Source organism: Mustelus asterias, chromosome 24, assembly GCF_964213995.1.
Source record: "Mustelus asterias chromosome 24, sMusAst1.hap1.1, whole genome shotgun sequence".
NCBI classification, from domain to species: Eukaryota; Metazoa; Chordata; class Chondrichthyes; order Carcharhiniformes; family Triakidae; genus Mustelus; species Mustelus asterias.
Window position 1 is genome coordinate 51,718,873 of NC_135824.1, and position 15,250 is coordinate 51,734,122.

At 48.0% G+C, this 15,250-nt stretch overlaps 1 protein-coding gene across 1 annotated transcript in view; it reads left to right on the forward strand.

Annotated features, from left to right (window-relative positions):
* The window catches only part of LOC144511384 (transforming growth factor beta-1 proprotein-like), a 53,524-nt gene that overhangs the window by 23,281 nt on the left and 14,993 nt on the right, over window positions 1-15,250 (forward strand). The window contains exons 3-5 of the mRNA XM_078241687.1: window positions 5,311-5,425; window positions 10,294-10,377; window positions 14,037-14,175. Of these exons, the coding sequence (XP_078097813.1) occupies window positions 5,311-5,425; window positions 10,294-10,377; window positions 14,037-14,175 (338 nt within the window). The remainder of the gene's footprint in view (window positions 1-5,310; window positions 5,426-10,293; window positions 10,378-14,036; window positions 14,176-15,250) is intronic.

Here is a 15,250-nt window from a genome sequence, read left to right on the forward strand (position 1 = left end):
TAACCAGGCCCCCACACACACTCTCCGCCCGCCCGCCCGAACCCCGTAATCTTTCTAAACTAAAGACCTCTTGCCTGTACACGGTCCGTATTCCTCTATTCCCTGCCTATTTGTATATCTGTCAAGATGCCTCTTAAACGTTGCTGTTGTATCTGCTTCCACCACCTCCTCTGGCAACGCATTCCAGGCACTTACCACCCCCCCACCGTCTTAAAAACGTGCCTCGTACATCTCCTTTAAACTTTCCCCTTTTACCTTCAGCCTCTGTCCCCTAGTCATTGACGTTTCTACCCTGGGAAAAAGACTCTGACTATCCATTCTATTCATGCCTCTCATCATTTTGTAAATTTCTATCAGGTCGCCTCCTCAACCTCCGACGTTCAAGTGACGGCACGGTAGCACAGTGGTTAGCACTGCTGCTTCACAGCTCCAGGGTCCCGGGTTCGATTCCCGGCTCGGGTCACTGTCTGTGTGGAGTTTGCACATTCTCCTCGTGTCTGCGTGGGTTTCCTCCGGGTGCTCCGGTTTCCTCCCACAGTCCAAAGATGTGCGGGTTAGGTTGATTGGCCAGGTTAAAAAAAAAAAATTGCCCCTTAGAGTCCTGGGATGCGTAGGTTAGAGGGATTAGCGGGTAAAATATGTGGGGGTAGGGCCTGGGTGGGATTGTGGTCGGTGCAGACTCGATGGGCCGAATGGCCTCCTTCTGCACTGTAGGGTTTCTATGATTCTTCTATGATTCTATGACAACGAACCAATTTTGTCCAATCTCTCCCCATAGCTAAAACCCTCCAAACCAGGTAACATCCTGGTAAACATTTTCTGTGCCCTCTTCAAAGCCTCCACATCCCTCTGGTAGTGTGGCGACCGCAACTGTACGCAACATTCCAAATGAGGCCTAACTAAAGTTCTCTACAGCTGCAACATGACTTGCCAATTTTTATATTCCATGCCCCGACCAATAAACTACTTTATGCCATATTCCTTCTTGACCACCATATCTGGCACGGTGCCACAGAGGTTCGCACTTCTGCCTCACAGCGCCAGGGACCGGGGTTCGATTTTGACCTTGGCCGACTGTCTGTGCGGACTGTGCACGTTCTCCCAGTGTCTGCATGGGTTTCCTCCGGGTGCTCCGGTTTCCTCCCACACTCCAAAGATTTGCAGGTTAGGTGGATTGGCCATGATAAATTGCCCCTAAGTGTCAGTGGGACTAGTTCAGGTAAATGCATGGCGTTATGGGGATAGGGCCTGGGTGGGATTGTGGTCGGTGCAGACTCAATGGGCCGAATGGCTTCCTTCTGCACCGTTGGAATTCTATTGATTCTAGTTTGGGCACAGTAAATTGCACCTTAGTGTCCAAAGATGTGTAGGTTGGGTGGATTGGCCATGCTAAATTGTCCCTCAGTGTCCAAAGATGTGTAGGTTGGGTGGATTGGCCGTGCTAAACTGCCTCTTAATATCCAAAGATGTGTAGGTTGGGTGGATTGGCCAGGCTAAGTTGCCCCTTAGTGTCCAAAGATGTGTGGGTTAGGTGGATTGGCCATGGTAAATTGTCCCTCAGTGTCCAAAGATGTGTAGGTTAGGTGGATTGACCATGCTAAGTTGCCCCTTAGTGTCCAAAGATGTGTGGGTTAGGTGGATTGGCCATGGTAAATTGTCCCTCGGTGTCCAAAGATGTGTAGGTTAGGTGGATTGACCATGCTAAGTTGCCCCTTAGTGTCCAAAGATGTGTGGGTTAGGTGGATTGGCCATGGTAAATTGTCCCTCGGTGTCCAAAGATGTGTAGGTTAGGTGGATTGACCATGCTAAGTTGCCCCTTAGTGTCCAAAGATGTGCAGGTTAGGTGGATTGGCCATGCTAAATTGCCCCTTAGTGTCCAAAGATGTGTGGGTTAGGTGGATTGGCCATGGTAAATTGTCCCTCAGTGTCCAAAGATGTGTAGGTTAGGTGGATTGACCATGCTAAATTGCCCCTTAGTGTCCAAAGATGTGTGGGTTAGGTGGATTGGCCATGGTAAATTGCCTCTTAGTGTCCAAAGATTCAGACCGTGAAAGAGGGGCCTCGCGATCCTTCTGATCTTTTGGGTTTTGGGTGGATTAGGGATTACGGAGATCGAGTGAGTTGGGGATGTGGGTGGGTGCGATGTGTGGGCCTGGGTAAGATGCTGAGTCGGTGCAGACTCGATGGGCCAAGTGGCCTCATTTGGCACTGTCGGGACTCTTTGAGGGGAGCAAGTGAGTCATAACCTCATGATTGGCCCAATAAGGAAGGTTACCATGGTGATGTGTGTGTTGCAGGTCCAGGCTCAGCTGGCAGTATTATTACTCCTTCGACTTACAGAAAGTTGGAGTGATTTCAGCCTCGGACCGCTGTGTATTCAATTAGTGCGCTATGATAAACACTAAAATACAGCAATAATCGATCTTCAATGACGCAGACCCAACTTCATAATAAAATATTCGACTTAAATTACCAAATCTAAAATCCAGTTTGAATCCAGAGCGATTTAATCTGCTGTTTGTAACGGAGAAAAATCCTCGGGGACACAGCAGGCCAGTCTTGTACCCAGATTGGGTGGATCAACATTTAGCGATGTGAATATCTCTCCGAATTGAGTGCTGGAAGATCATTAAACAGGAAAGAGTGAAGCGCGGGAGGAGTGTGACGGGGAGGGGGTAGGATATATCGAGTGACGTTGCTGTTCTTGGTCAGAATGGAGGGGATATTCTTGTCACTCGTTTCGGCGGAACTCGCCGCTCTAAGTGACTCAATCGATTTCCTTCCACACCCGGTGCCAGTGTTGCCGTTCTCCACTCGCTGCGTTTTTTCTGGGGCCCCGACCCTGCTTTTCTCAAGAGGCGTTGCTGCGGTTTCAGCGGTGAGTGCTGTTTGCTGCAGTCCGTACCAGTTCTTTTTAAATCGATCCTAGGGGCTGCTTGTCAGGAGACCCAGACAGCAGCCTATTTATTTAGTGCGCTCGAGCAAACAGTCTACAGAGTCTATTCAGAAGGAGCCTCGCTGAACTACAGCAGAACCCATTTACCAGACTACCACAACTAAGGCTCTTCTAATGGTGAAAGTGGACCTCTTTGGAGCGGCATGGTGTGGCCTGAAGATATGCCACTTCTAGGAGGCGATGGCCTAGTGGTATTATCGCTGGACTATTAATTCCAGAAACTCAGCTAATGTTCTGGGAACCTGGGTTCGAATCCCGCCACAGCAGATGGTGGAATTTGAATTCAATTAAAATATAAAGTTCGTGTCACAAGTAGGCTTACATTAACACTGCAATGAAGTTACTGTGAAAATCCCCTAGAACATGGAATTAAAAGTCTAATGATGATCGCAAAACCATTGTTGATTGTCGGAAAAACCCACCTAACGTCCTTCAGGAAAGGAAATCTGCCGTCCTTACCCGGTCTGGCCTACATGTGACTCCAGAGCCACAGCAATGTGGTTGACTCTCAACTGTCCCCCCAAGGGCAACTAGGGATGGGCAATAAATGCTGGCCCAGCCAGCGACATCCATGTCCCACGAAATAATTTTTTTAAATGTCTGGAATTAAGAATCTACTGATGACCATGAAACCATTGTCGATTGTCGGAAAAACCCATCTGGTTCACTAATGTCCCTTTAGGGAAGGAAATCTGCCCTCCTTACCCGGTCTGGCCTACATGTGACTCCAGAGCCACAGCAATGTGGTTGACTCGCAACTGCCCTCTGAACAAGGGCAACTGGGGATGGGCAATAAATGTTGGCCCAGCCAGCGACACCCATGTCCCACAAATGAATTTTTAAAAACCATTAACCATCGGAGAAAAAAGATGGAGAGACATTTGTCCGAGACTGCCCCGCATTCAACGAGTTCTCAGAACCCAGAAAGGAATCGTCAGAAGATGACAGGAACTCTCCAGTCAGAAGATATTCCAGCACTGGCCATGGAAACAAAACACAAGAGAAGGCCATTCAGCCCTTCAAGTCTATTCTGACATTTGATTAGATCAAGACTGATATCTATCGTAACTCTCTCTAGCCACCTTAGTTTCCTTACTCTTGCCAAGGAAAGAATTCACGTCATTTTGGCACAAAAGGAGGTCACCTAGAATCCCTACAGTGCAGAAGGAGGCCATTCGGCCCATCGAGTCTGCACCAACCACAACCCTATCCAGTCCCTACCCCCGTAGCCCCACATATATTTACCCTGCTCGTCTCCCTGACACTAAGGGGCAATTCAGCATGGCCAATCCACCTACCCCCGCACGTCTTTTGGACTGTGGGAAGAGACTGGAGCACCCGGAGGAAACCCACGCAGACATGGGGAGACTGTGCAGACTCCACGCAGATAGTGACCCAATCGAACCCGGGTCCCTGGCACTGTGAGGCAGCACCGTGCTGCCACGGACTCGAGGGGCTGAGTGGCCTCCCCCCGTGCTATAATGACTCCACGCTCAGGAATCATTTGAGGTGAACGTATAATCTGCAAAGCATCATGACGTTGAGGATCTTTGAAAATCTGTTGACAGCAAACAGATTGAATTCTGAAGCAGCAAAACCACCAAGAACAGCCACAATGACGAGAAGCCTTCATCCAGCCATCTGAACTGCTGATAACTTAATAACCCTTAACCAGCTCCAAACGCATGGCGCAGAACGCAGCCAGTGTGAGCTCGGATACAATGCAGTAGCACTTCTCGCTCTGAGTAACCACAAGGGAAGCTGGTACACATTTAGTCCTGTTACCATAAATGATGTGGAGAGACTGACTGAGCCCTGCCCTGTGTGGGTATGGAGCTGCCTTTGTTCCCGTGTGTCTGGTGATGGCGTAACCAGTCAGGATTAATATCACACAGAGTTGGGCGTCAGTTGTTCCACTCTGGAATGCGGGCCTCTAAGCATTGCATTAAATACAATGTCGACTCAGAGGCAATCGAAGGGAACACTTGTACCTAGAGTCACAGAGATAGGCAGCAGGGAAACAGGCCCTTCAGCCCAACCCGTCCGTGCCAACCAGGTCTCACAAACTGAGCTCGTCCCATTTGCCTGTGTTTGGCCCCCTATCCCTCTAAACCTCTCCCATCCATGTACCTGTCCAAATGTCTTTTTAAATTTTGTCTTTTAAAAAGCATTTAGACAGTTACATGGGTATAGGGGGATATGGGCCAAACTTGGGACTAACTCAGAGTGGTTAAAAACTGTTGAAGTGGGTTTCTTTGGTTTAGGCTAACTGGTGGCGAGGGGGAGGAGAGTGGCGAGCAGAGGTTAAGCTGCAGATGGCATTATTATTGACACACCTGTACTGTGTGCCCCAGGTCCGTTCGCAGGTCAGCACGTACTTGGACAATCGCCTGCTGAAGACCAAGGAGAGTGACGAGTGGATCTCATTTGATGTGACGGACACAGTGAAAGATTGGCTGCAGAATCGAGGTAAGAGGAACACAGGTTAAAGCCAGTTTCCTCATGGAGAGAAAAGAAATACTTGTATTTATGCCATGCCTTATATCACCTCACCACATCCCGAAACACTCTACGGCTAGTGAAGAACTCCTTAATGAAGGTTAGTCACTTATCTTCTAGGACATTTGGGGTGGCACAGTGGTTAGCACTGCTGCCTCACAGCGCCAGGGAACCAGATTCGATTCTCAGCTTGGGTCACTGTCTGTGTGGAGTTTGTACGTTCTCCCCGTGTCTGCGTGGGTTTCCTCCGGGTGCTCCAGTTTCCTCCCATACTCCAAAGATGTGCAGGTTAGGTGGATTGGCCGTGCTAAATCGCCCCTTAGTGTCCAAAGATGTACAGGTTATGTGGATTGGCTAAATTTCCCCTCAGTGTCAGGGGGATTAGCAGGGTAAATACGTGGGGTGACGTGTTAGGGCCTGGATGGGATTGTTCAAGGCTCAATGGGTCAAATGGCCTCCTTCTGCACTGTAGAGATTCTATGATTTTATGTGGTGGCCAATAGATTGCTTACCAGAAGCCCAGACTTGGAAATGGTTCGGCCCCAGACACATGGTACATGTGGAAGAACCCTCCTTCTCACTGATGTCCAATTTCTGCCTTTTCCTGAGGTATTCTGACACTTTTGTCAAGAGTATTTTTGTAACTGCGCAGAAAGGTTCATTGTCCGTGTGGATCCATGGTTGAAATGAGGTTGGAGAGTTTCAGGTCAGCCCCATGACCCCCCACAGCTAAAGATCACTGATACTGTGCCACAAAATGTCAATAAATGCACATCTCACCCCGAATGCAGAGGGAAAGTTTCAACATTCGGTTCAGTATTGGGTATTCTTCTCAGATTAGGGAATTTGCACAGATTATTAGAACAATGAGAGAGCTTTACTCTGTATCTAACCCCGTGCTGTCCCTGTCCTGGGAGTGTTTAATGGGGGCAGTGTAGAGGGAGCTTTACTCTGTATCTAACCCCATGATGTACCTGTCCTGGGAGTGTTTGATGGGGACAGTGTAGAGGGAGCTTTACTCTGTATCTAACCCTATGTTGTACCTGTCCTGGGAGTGTTTGATGGGGGCAGTGTAGAGGGAGCTTTACTCTGTATCTAACCCCATGATGTACCTGTCCTGGGAGTGTTTGATGGGGACAGTGTAGAGGGAGCTTTACTCTGTATCTAACCCTATGTTGTACCTGTCCTGGGAGTGTTTGATGGGGGCAGTGTAGAGGGAGCTTTACTCTGTATCTAACCCCATGATGTACCTGTCCTGGGAGTGTTTGATGGGGGACAGTGTAGAGGGAGCTTTACTCTGTATCTAACCCCGTGCTGTACCTGTCCTGGGAGCGTTTGATGGGGACAGTGTAGAGGGAGCTTTACTCTGTATCTAACCCTATGTTGTACCTGTCCTGGGAGTGTTTGATGGGGACAGTGTAGAGGGAGCTTTACTCTGTATCTAACCCTATGTTGTACCTGTCCTGGGAGTGTTTGATGGGGACAGTGTAGAGGGAGCTTTACTCTGTATCTAACCCTATGTTGTACCTGTCCTGGGAGTGTTTGATGGGGACAGTGTAGAGGGAACTTTACTCTGTATCTAACTCTGCGCTGTACCTGTCCTGGGAGTTGTTGATGGGATCGCTTAGAGGGAGCTTTACTGATAGGACGGTGCAGGAAAGATTTATGAGAATGTTTCCAGGGACGAGGATCTCCAATTATGTGGCTTGATGTCAGTAGCTGCAAAATGAGTCATGCTGTCAAAGTTTTCCATCTTGCACTCATCAGAGCAGATTTCATACCAAGTTTATTTTATCAACCACAACAATTCACTGGGCTTTTCTCCTTTTTTCCATTAAACATCAGTGCAGGAGACAATAGTTCCCTGGTGCAACCTCCATGGCAACACCTCGACGAATCAGAGTCGACTTGCCAACCAATCAATGTCCCTTATCTCAAGCAGTATAAATTGTTGTTCCTTTTGAAATTTGCAGCAGCGCTTAGTGTTGTAGAACTTTCCAAGCTGCTTCACAAGGAATGTAAGCTGATGAAATGTGACATGGGGGGTAATAAAACTGGTGACCGATTAAGGATAAGAGAGAGGTAGAGAGGCAAAGAGATTTTGGGTTGATATTACAGAGTTTAGGGCTTTAGCTGGCTGAAGACAGGATGATGGAAGGGAAGGAAATTGGGGATGCACAAGGGGCTAGAATTGGAGACCCAAAGGGTTGTTGGGCTGGCTAAATAAAGAGCGGGGTGGGGAACGAGGTCATGGGGATGGACGTGGCACCACACTCATGTAATGATGCCTTGATCCATGTTCATAAGATATAGGAGCAGAATTAGGCCATTCGGCCCATCGAGTCCGCTGCGCCATTCGATCATGGCGGATATGCTCCTCATCCCCATTTTCCTGCCTTCTCCCCATAACCCTTCAACCCATTCCCAATTAAAAATCTGTCCAACTCCTCCTTAAATTTACTCACTATCCCAGCATCCACCGCACTTTGGGGTAGCGAATTCCACAGATTCACAACCCTCTGGGAGAAGTAGTTTCTCCTCAACTCTGTTTTAAATTTGCTGCCCCTTATCCTAAGACCTCTCGTCCTAGAATGTCCCGCAAGTGGAAGCATCCGCTCCATGTCTACTTTATCCATATCTTTCATCATCTTGTAAACCTCAATTTGATCTCCCCTCATGTGTTCCACATGACCTTCACAATTAGCAGCTGAGGCTACTATGGGAGTGAGGCATCTCTTAAAGGGACGTACCTTCCCCAACTCCTGCATCTGGACCTCTTCTTATGGTCTGTGCGGATGAATAATGCTAATTAATTCAACTGTTTCAACCCTGGGGCTCACTTTTACTTCCCACGGAATTTTGGCATCTGTACCGTTGAACTAAAGGTTTCCATCTGTGGTGGGTGTAGGCCCAGACCGTGTGGTTTCCAGCAGAGTCGGGTAAGAAGCTGAGATTCTTTCCCAGCTAGCTGTGAGCTTACTTTAATTCTAAATATTCCGCAGATCAGTCAACGGCACTTTTCTTTTACGCACCCAGGGGGGCGGTGGTTTATGTGAGCCAGTTCGGCAAGCTGCGTGGGATCAGGTTGTTAGACAAGACCTTGGTCTCATTCCACTGGAGTAGTGAGGGGGTGCTGCACTGTCACAGGTGCCATCTTTCAGATGACGTGTGAACCCCACCTCCACCCCCTCCCAAGTGGAAGTAAAGACCCCGTGGACACCACTCTGAAGTCAATATACATTCCCACAACCAGCCATCACGGGGCGGCTCTGTGGCACAGTGGTTAGCGCTGCTGCCTCACAGCGCCAGGGACCCGGGTTCGATTCCTGGCCTTGGGTCACTGTCTGTGCGGAGTCTGCACGTTCTCCCCGTGTCTGCGTGGGTTTCCTCCCAGGTGCTCCGGTTTCCTCCCACAGTCCAGAGGTGTGGGGGTTTGGTGGATTGGCCGTGCTAAATTGCCCCTTAGTGTCCAAGGATGTGCAGGTTAGGTGGATTGGCCGTGCTAAATTGCCCCTTAGTGTCCAAAGATACACAGGTTCGGTGGATTGGCCATGCTAAATTGCCTCTTAGTGTCTAAAGATACATCGGTTCGATGGATTGGCCATGCTAAATTGCCTCTTAGTGTCTAAAGATACACCGGTTCGGTGGATTGGCCATGGTAAATTGCCTCTTAGTGTCTAAAGATACACCGGTTCGGTGGATTGGCCATGCTAAATTGCCTCTTAGTGTCTAAAGATACATCGGTTCGATGGATTGGCCATGGTAAATTGCCTCTTAGTGTCTAAAGATACACCGGTTCGGTGGATTGGCCATGGTAAATTGCCCCTTAATGTCCAAAGATGTGCAGGTTTGGTGGATTGGCCATGCTAAATGCGCAGGATTAAGGGGGTTGGGGATGGGGGGGAGGCATAGGGCCTGGGTAAGATGCTCTTTCGAAGAGTTGGTTCAGACTCGATGGGCCGAATGGTCTCCTTCTGCACCGTAGAAATTCTCTGGTTGCATGGGAAACATAATCTGTTCACTATTTTGTTGTGTGATCTTGCTGTGCGCAAATTAGTCGCCACATTTCCTGCATAATGTGAGTGACCACAATTCAGATTGCTTCATTGACTGTGAAGTGATCTGGAGGGCAAGAACTGCATTGTGGGAAAGGCAACCTCTTTTCTTGATTCACTGATACAGCAAGGGTTATCGCTGGGGTTTGATAGAGGTCACCGTGGTTCCATTGGGAGCGGTACTGGGCTGCCTCTGGCAACCAACTAAGTGTGATAAGTTTCTGGTGAACCCCCCAGGATGCTAATGGTGGGCGGGGTGGGGGTGGGGCGGGGGGGGGGGGGGGTGGATTCAGTAATAATAATCCCACTGAATGTCAAGGGAAGAAGGTTGGAAGCTCTCATGTTGGAGATGGCCATTATCTGGCACCCGTGTGGAACAAGTATGACTCGCAGTCATCAGTCCGAGCCTGATTGTTGACCAGGTCTTGCTGTGAGGAGGTACAGATTGTTTCGGTGCCCGAGAGGTTGAGATCAGAGCTGGACTCTATGCACGAGTGTAGAATTGTAATGGATCCAGTTGCGAAAAGCCTTGATCTGTTGGTCAGAGTTTTACCGTCCTGCCCGCCGCGGGAATCGGAGCGGGCAAAGGAGCTGAGAATGGAAGGGTCCGTCGGGGGAGAGTTTACGGTTTCAAGACGTGTGAGGCCATAAACTCCCGCCCGGTCTGGGTGCAGTACGCGTCAGACGATAAGTGTGCTTTTGTGCTTCAAAATGAAATGGGTTTGTGCAGAGTCAAGCTGTGGACAGCGAGCAACACTCTCACACTCTTGTGTTTCCTTACAGTGACTGATCAGCAGTTGAAAATCAGTGTCCACTGCCCCTGTGAAACCGCCGACAAGAAGGAAAGCCTTCAGCTGAAATTCTATGGTAACCATCCCGCTGGAACCCACCTCCGCCACACATTACACGGAATATCTCACTTTCCTTCTAATCTTCTGCCCAGTCCACCAAACAGCAGATAGTGACCAGCGATTGAACTTTATTCATTAAACAGAGCGTGTAGAACATTTCAGTGGCTCAATGTAGACAGTTCATATAGTTCAAACCCGTTCCCCAAACCCCTCGATTAGATTCCAGTCTGTAATTCACTCCCGGGTATCTGTTATTCTATATATAAACCACCCCGAACCCCCCAATTAGATTCCAGTCTGTAACTCACTCCCGGGTATCTGTTATTCTATATATAAACCCCACCCGAACCCCTCGATTAGATTCCAGTCTGTAACTCACTCCCGGGTATCTGTTATTTTATATATTAACCACCCCGAACCCGTCGATTAGATTCCAGTCTGTAACTCACTCCCGGGTATCTGTTATTCTGTATATAAACCACCCAGAACTCCTTGATTAGATTCCAGTCTGTAACTCACTCCCGGGGATTTATTATTCTATATATAAACCAACCCAAACCCTTCGATTAGATTCCAGTCTGTAACTCACTCCCGGGTATCTGTTATTCTATATATAAACCCCACCCGAACCCCTCGATTAGATTCCAGTCTGTAACTCACTCCCGGGTATCTGTTATTCTATATATAAACCACCCCGAACCCCTCGATTAGATTCCAGTCTGTAACTCACTCCCGGGTATCTGTTATTCTATATATAAACCCCACCCGAACCCCTCGATTAGATTCCAGTCTGTAACTCACTCCCGGGTATCTGTTATTCTATATATTAACCACCCCGAACCCGTCGATTAGATTCCAGTCTGTAACTCACTCCCGGGTATCTGTTATTCTATATATAAACCACCCAGAACTCCTTGATTAGATTCCAGTCTGTAACTCACTCCCGGGGATCTATTATTCTATATATAAACCAACCCAAACCCTTCGATTAGATTCCAGTCTGTAACTCACTCCCGGGTATCTGTTATTCTATATATAAACCACCCCAAACCCCTCGATTAGATTCCAGTCTGTAACTCACTCCCGGGTATCTGTTATTCTATATATAAACCATCCCGAACCCCTCGATTAGATTCCAGTCTGTAACTCACTCCCGGGTATCTGTTATTCTATAAAAAACCATCCCGAACGCCTCGATTAGATTCCAGTCTGTAACTCACTCCCGGGTATCTGTTATTCTACATATAAACCATCCCGAACCCCTCGATTAGATTCCAGTCTGTAACTCACTCCCAGGTATCTGTTATTCGATATATAAACCACCCCGAACCCCTCGATTAGATTCCAGTCTGTAACTCACTCCCGGGTATCTGTTATTCGATATATAAACCACCCCGAACCCCTCGATTAGATTCCAGTCTGTAACTCACTCCCGGGTATCTGTTATTCTATATATAAACTATCCCGAACCCCTCGATTAGATTCCAGTCTGTAACTCACTCCCAGGTATCTGTTATTCGATATATAAACCACCCCGAACCCCTCGATTAGATTCCAGTCTGTAACTCACTCCCGGGTATCTGTTATTCGATATATAAACCACCCCGAACCCCTCGATTAGATTCCAGTCTGTAACTCACTCCCGGGTATCTGTTATTCTATATATAAACCATCCCGAACCCCTCGATTAGATTCCAGTCTGTAACTCACTCCCGGGTATCTGTTATTCGATATATAAACCACCCCGAACCCCTCGATTAGATTCCAGTCTGTAACTCACTCCCGGGTATCTGTTATTCTACATATAAACCACCCCAAACCCCTCGATTAGATTCCAGTCGGTAACTCACTCCCGGGTATCTGTTATTCTATATATAAACCATCCCGAACCCCTCGATTAGATTCCAGTCTGTAACTCACTCCCGGGTATCTGTTATTCGATATATAAACCACCCCGAACCCCTCGATTAGATTCCAGTCTGTAACTCACTCCCGGGTATCTGTTATTCTATATATAAACCAACTCGAACCCCTCGATTAGATTCCAGTCTGTAACTCACTCCCGGGTATCTGTTATTCGATATATAAACCACCCCGAACCCCTCGATTAGATTCCAGTCTGTAACTCACTCCCGGGTATCTGTTATTCTATATATAAACCATCCCGAACCCCTCGATTAGATTCCAGTCTGTAACTCACTCCCGGGTATCTGTTATTCTATATATAAACCACCCCGAACCCTTGATTAGATTCCAGTCTGTAACTCACTCCCGGGTATCTGTTATTCTATATATAAACCAACCCGAACCCCGCGATTAGATTCCAGTCTGTAACTCACTCCCGGGTATCTGTTATTCTATATATAAACCATCCAAACCCCGCGATTAGATTCCAGTCTGTAACTCACTCCCGGGTATCTGTTATTCTATATATAAACCACCCAAACCCCGCAATTAGATTCCAGTCTGTAACTCACTCCCGGGTATCTGTTATTCTATATATAAACCACCCCGAACCCCTCGATTAGATTCCAGTCTGTAACTCACTCCCGGGTATCTGTTATTCTATATATAAACCAACCCAAACCCTTCGATTAGATTCCAGTCTGTAACTCACTCCCGGGTATCTGTTATTCTCGATATAAACCACCACGAACCCTCGATTAGATTTCAGTCTGTAACTCACTCCCGGGTATCTGTTATTCTATATATAAACCATCCCGAACCCCTCGATTAGATTCCAGTCTGTAACTCACTCCCGGGTATCTGTTATTCGATATATAAACCACCCCGAACCCCTCGATTAGATTCCAGTCTGTAACTCACTCCCGAGTATCTGTTATTCTATATATAAACCACCCCGAACCCCTCGATTAGATTCCAGTCTGTAACTCACTCCCGGGTATCTGTTATTCTATATATAAACCACCCCGAACCCCTCGATTAGATTCCAGTCTGTAACTCACTCCCGAGTATCTGTTATTCTATATATAAACCACCCCGAACCCCTCGATTAGATTCCAGTCTGTAACTCACTCCCGGGTATCTGTTATTCTATATATAAACCACCCCAAACCCCTCGAGTAGATTCCAGTCTGTAACTCACCCCTGGGCATGTGTTAGTTATATATAAACCACCCCGAACCCCTCGATTAGATTCCAGTCTGTAACTCACTCCCGAGTATCTGTTATTCTATATATAAACCACCCCGAACCCCTCGATTAGATTCCAGTCTGTAACTCACTCCCGGGTATCTGTTATTCTATATATAAACCACCCCAAACCCCTCGAGTAGATTCCAGTCTGTAACTCACCCCTGGGCATCTGTTAGTTATATATAAACCACCCCGAACCCCTCGATTGGATCCTAGTTTATAACTCTCTCCCGGGTTTCTGTTATTGTGTATAGATTGTCAGAATTTTCAAAGTATTTTATTTTAAATTTGGGACCTGATAAAGTTGCAACTTTTGGTGCAGGTCAGTATATGTTTAAAGTTAACTCTTGGTGTATGATTGGCTCAGGATGGGCGGGGGGTGGGGGCGGATGAGGCAGGCACTGGACAGAGGGAAATCCTGGAAGGGAATGTGGGATTGCATGAATGGGAATGGGACGGGATGTGTGATCGTTGGGACAGCACCTTCACCCCCTCCACTTTCTTCTGTCTGAAACGCAGAGCCGCCGCGAGGAGATATGTCCGCAGTGGCGAAGCGGAACCGGAAAATCGCCCACATCCTCATCATGTCCACCCCCTCGACCCGGGCCGACGCGCACAGCCGGAGAAGACGGGACCTCAACACAGACTATTGCTTCTCGTAGGTGCCCCTTTCACCTTTGCGAGGCGCTGTCTCCGTGAGGGCATCCACTCTGTGATAAGTACAATCAAAGTGGCTGGACCGCCGTGGCTCCGGTCCCCTCCGGAGCAGGGGAAAGGCCATTCAGCCCCTCCATCCTGTCCTGCGAGTGAATTGGAGCGCAGAGGCATACAGCGCAGAAAAGGTCCTTCGGCCCATCGAATCTACACCGACAATAACTACCACTAAAGGCGGGCTAATCCCATTTTCCTGCACTCGTCCCATATCCCTGAATGTTGTGATATTTCAAGCGCTTATCCAAATATTATTTTCAGGTTTTAAGGCTTCCGGCCTCCACTTCCTTCCCAGGCAGCGCATTCCAGATTCCCACCACCCTCTGAATGAAAAATGTTTATTAAATCCTCTCTGAATCTCCTGCCCCTCAAACCAAAACTACGCCTCCCTGTGATTGACCCCTCAACCCAGGGAAACAGTTACTCCCTGCTCACCCTGTCATAATCTTATACACCTCCAATCATGGCCCCCCTCAGCCTTCTCTGCTCTAGAGAAAACAATCCAAACCTATCCGGTCTCTTTATAGCTCAAACGCTCCATCCCAGGCAACATCCCGGTGAATCTCCTCTGTACCTCCTCTAATGCTATCACATCCTTCCTATAGTGAGGTGACCAGAACTGCACACAGTGCTCCAGCTGTGGCCTCACCAACTCTCTGTAAAACTCCAACATTGCCTCGTTGCTCTTATACTCTGTGCCATGATGGCTGACCTGTTTCTCTATCATTGGCTCCATTATCCCAGTACATCTTTACTCCCTCTCTCAGCTTCATCCCAATGAGAGCATTGGCGTCCATGGACTCCCATTGGGTTGGTCCGTGATGGAACTGCGGTGGTTTACTGTTGCCTCTTGCAGTGTGGCTGACTAGGAAGCTCCCCCCCTCTTACCGTCTGCCATCGGACATGTTGGAAGGAGCTACGGGCTGATTATCAACCTGTTTGGCCACATTAAGGATGCACCATCCACGGCCATCAGTTCTTGAAGTGGGATTTGAACCCAGAGATTCTGGCCTGGAGCTAAG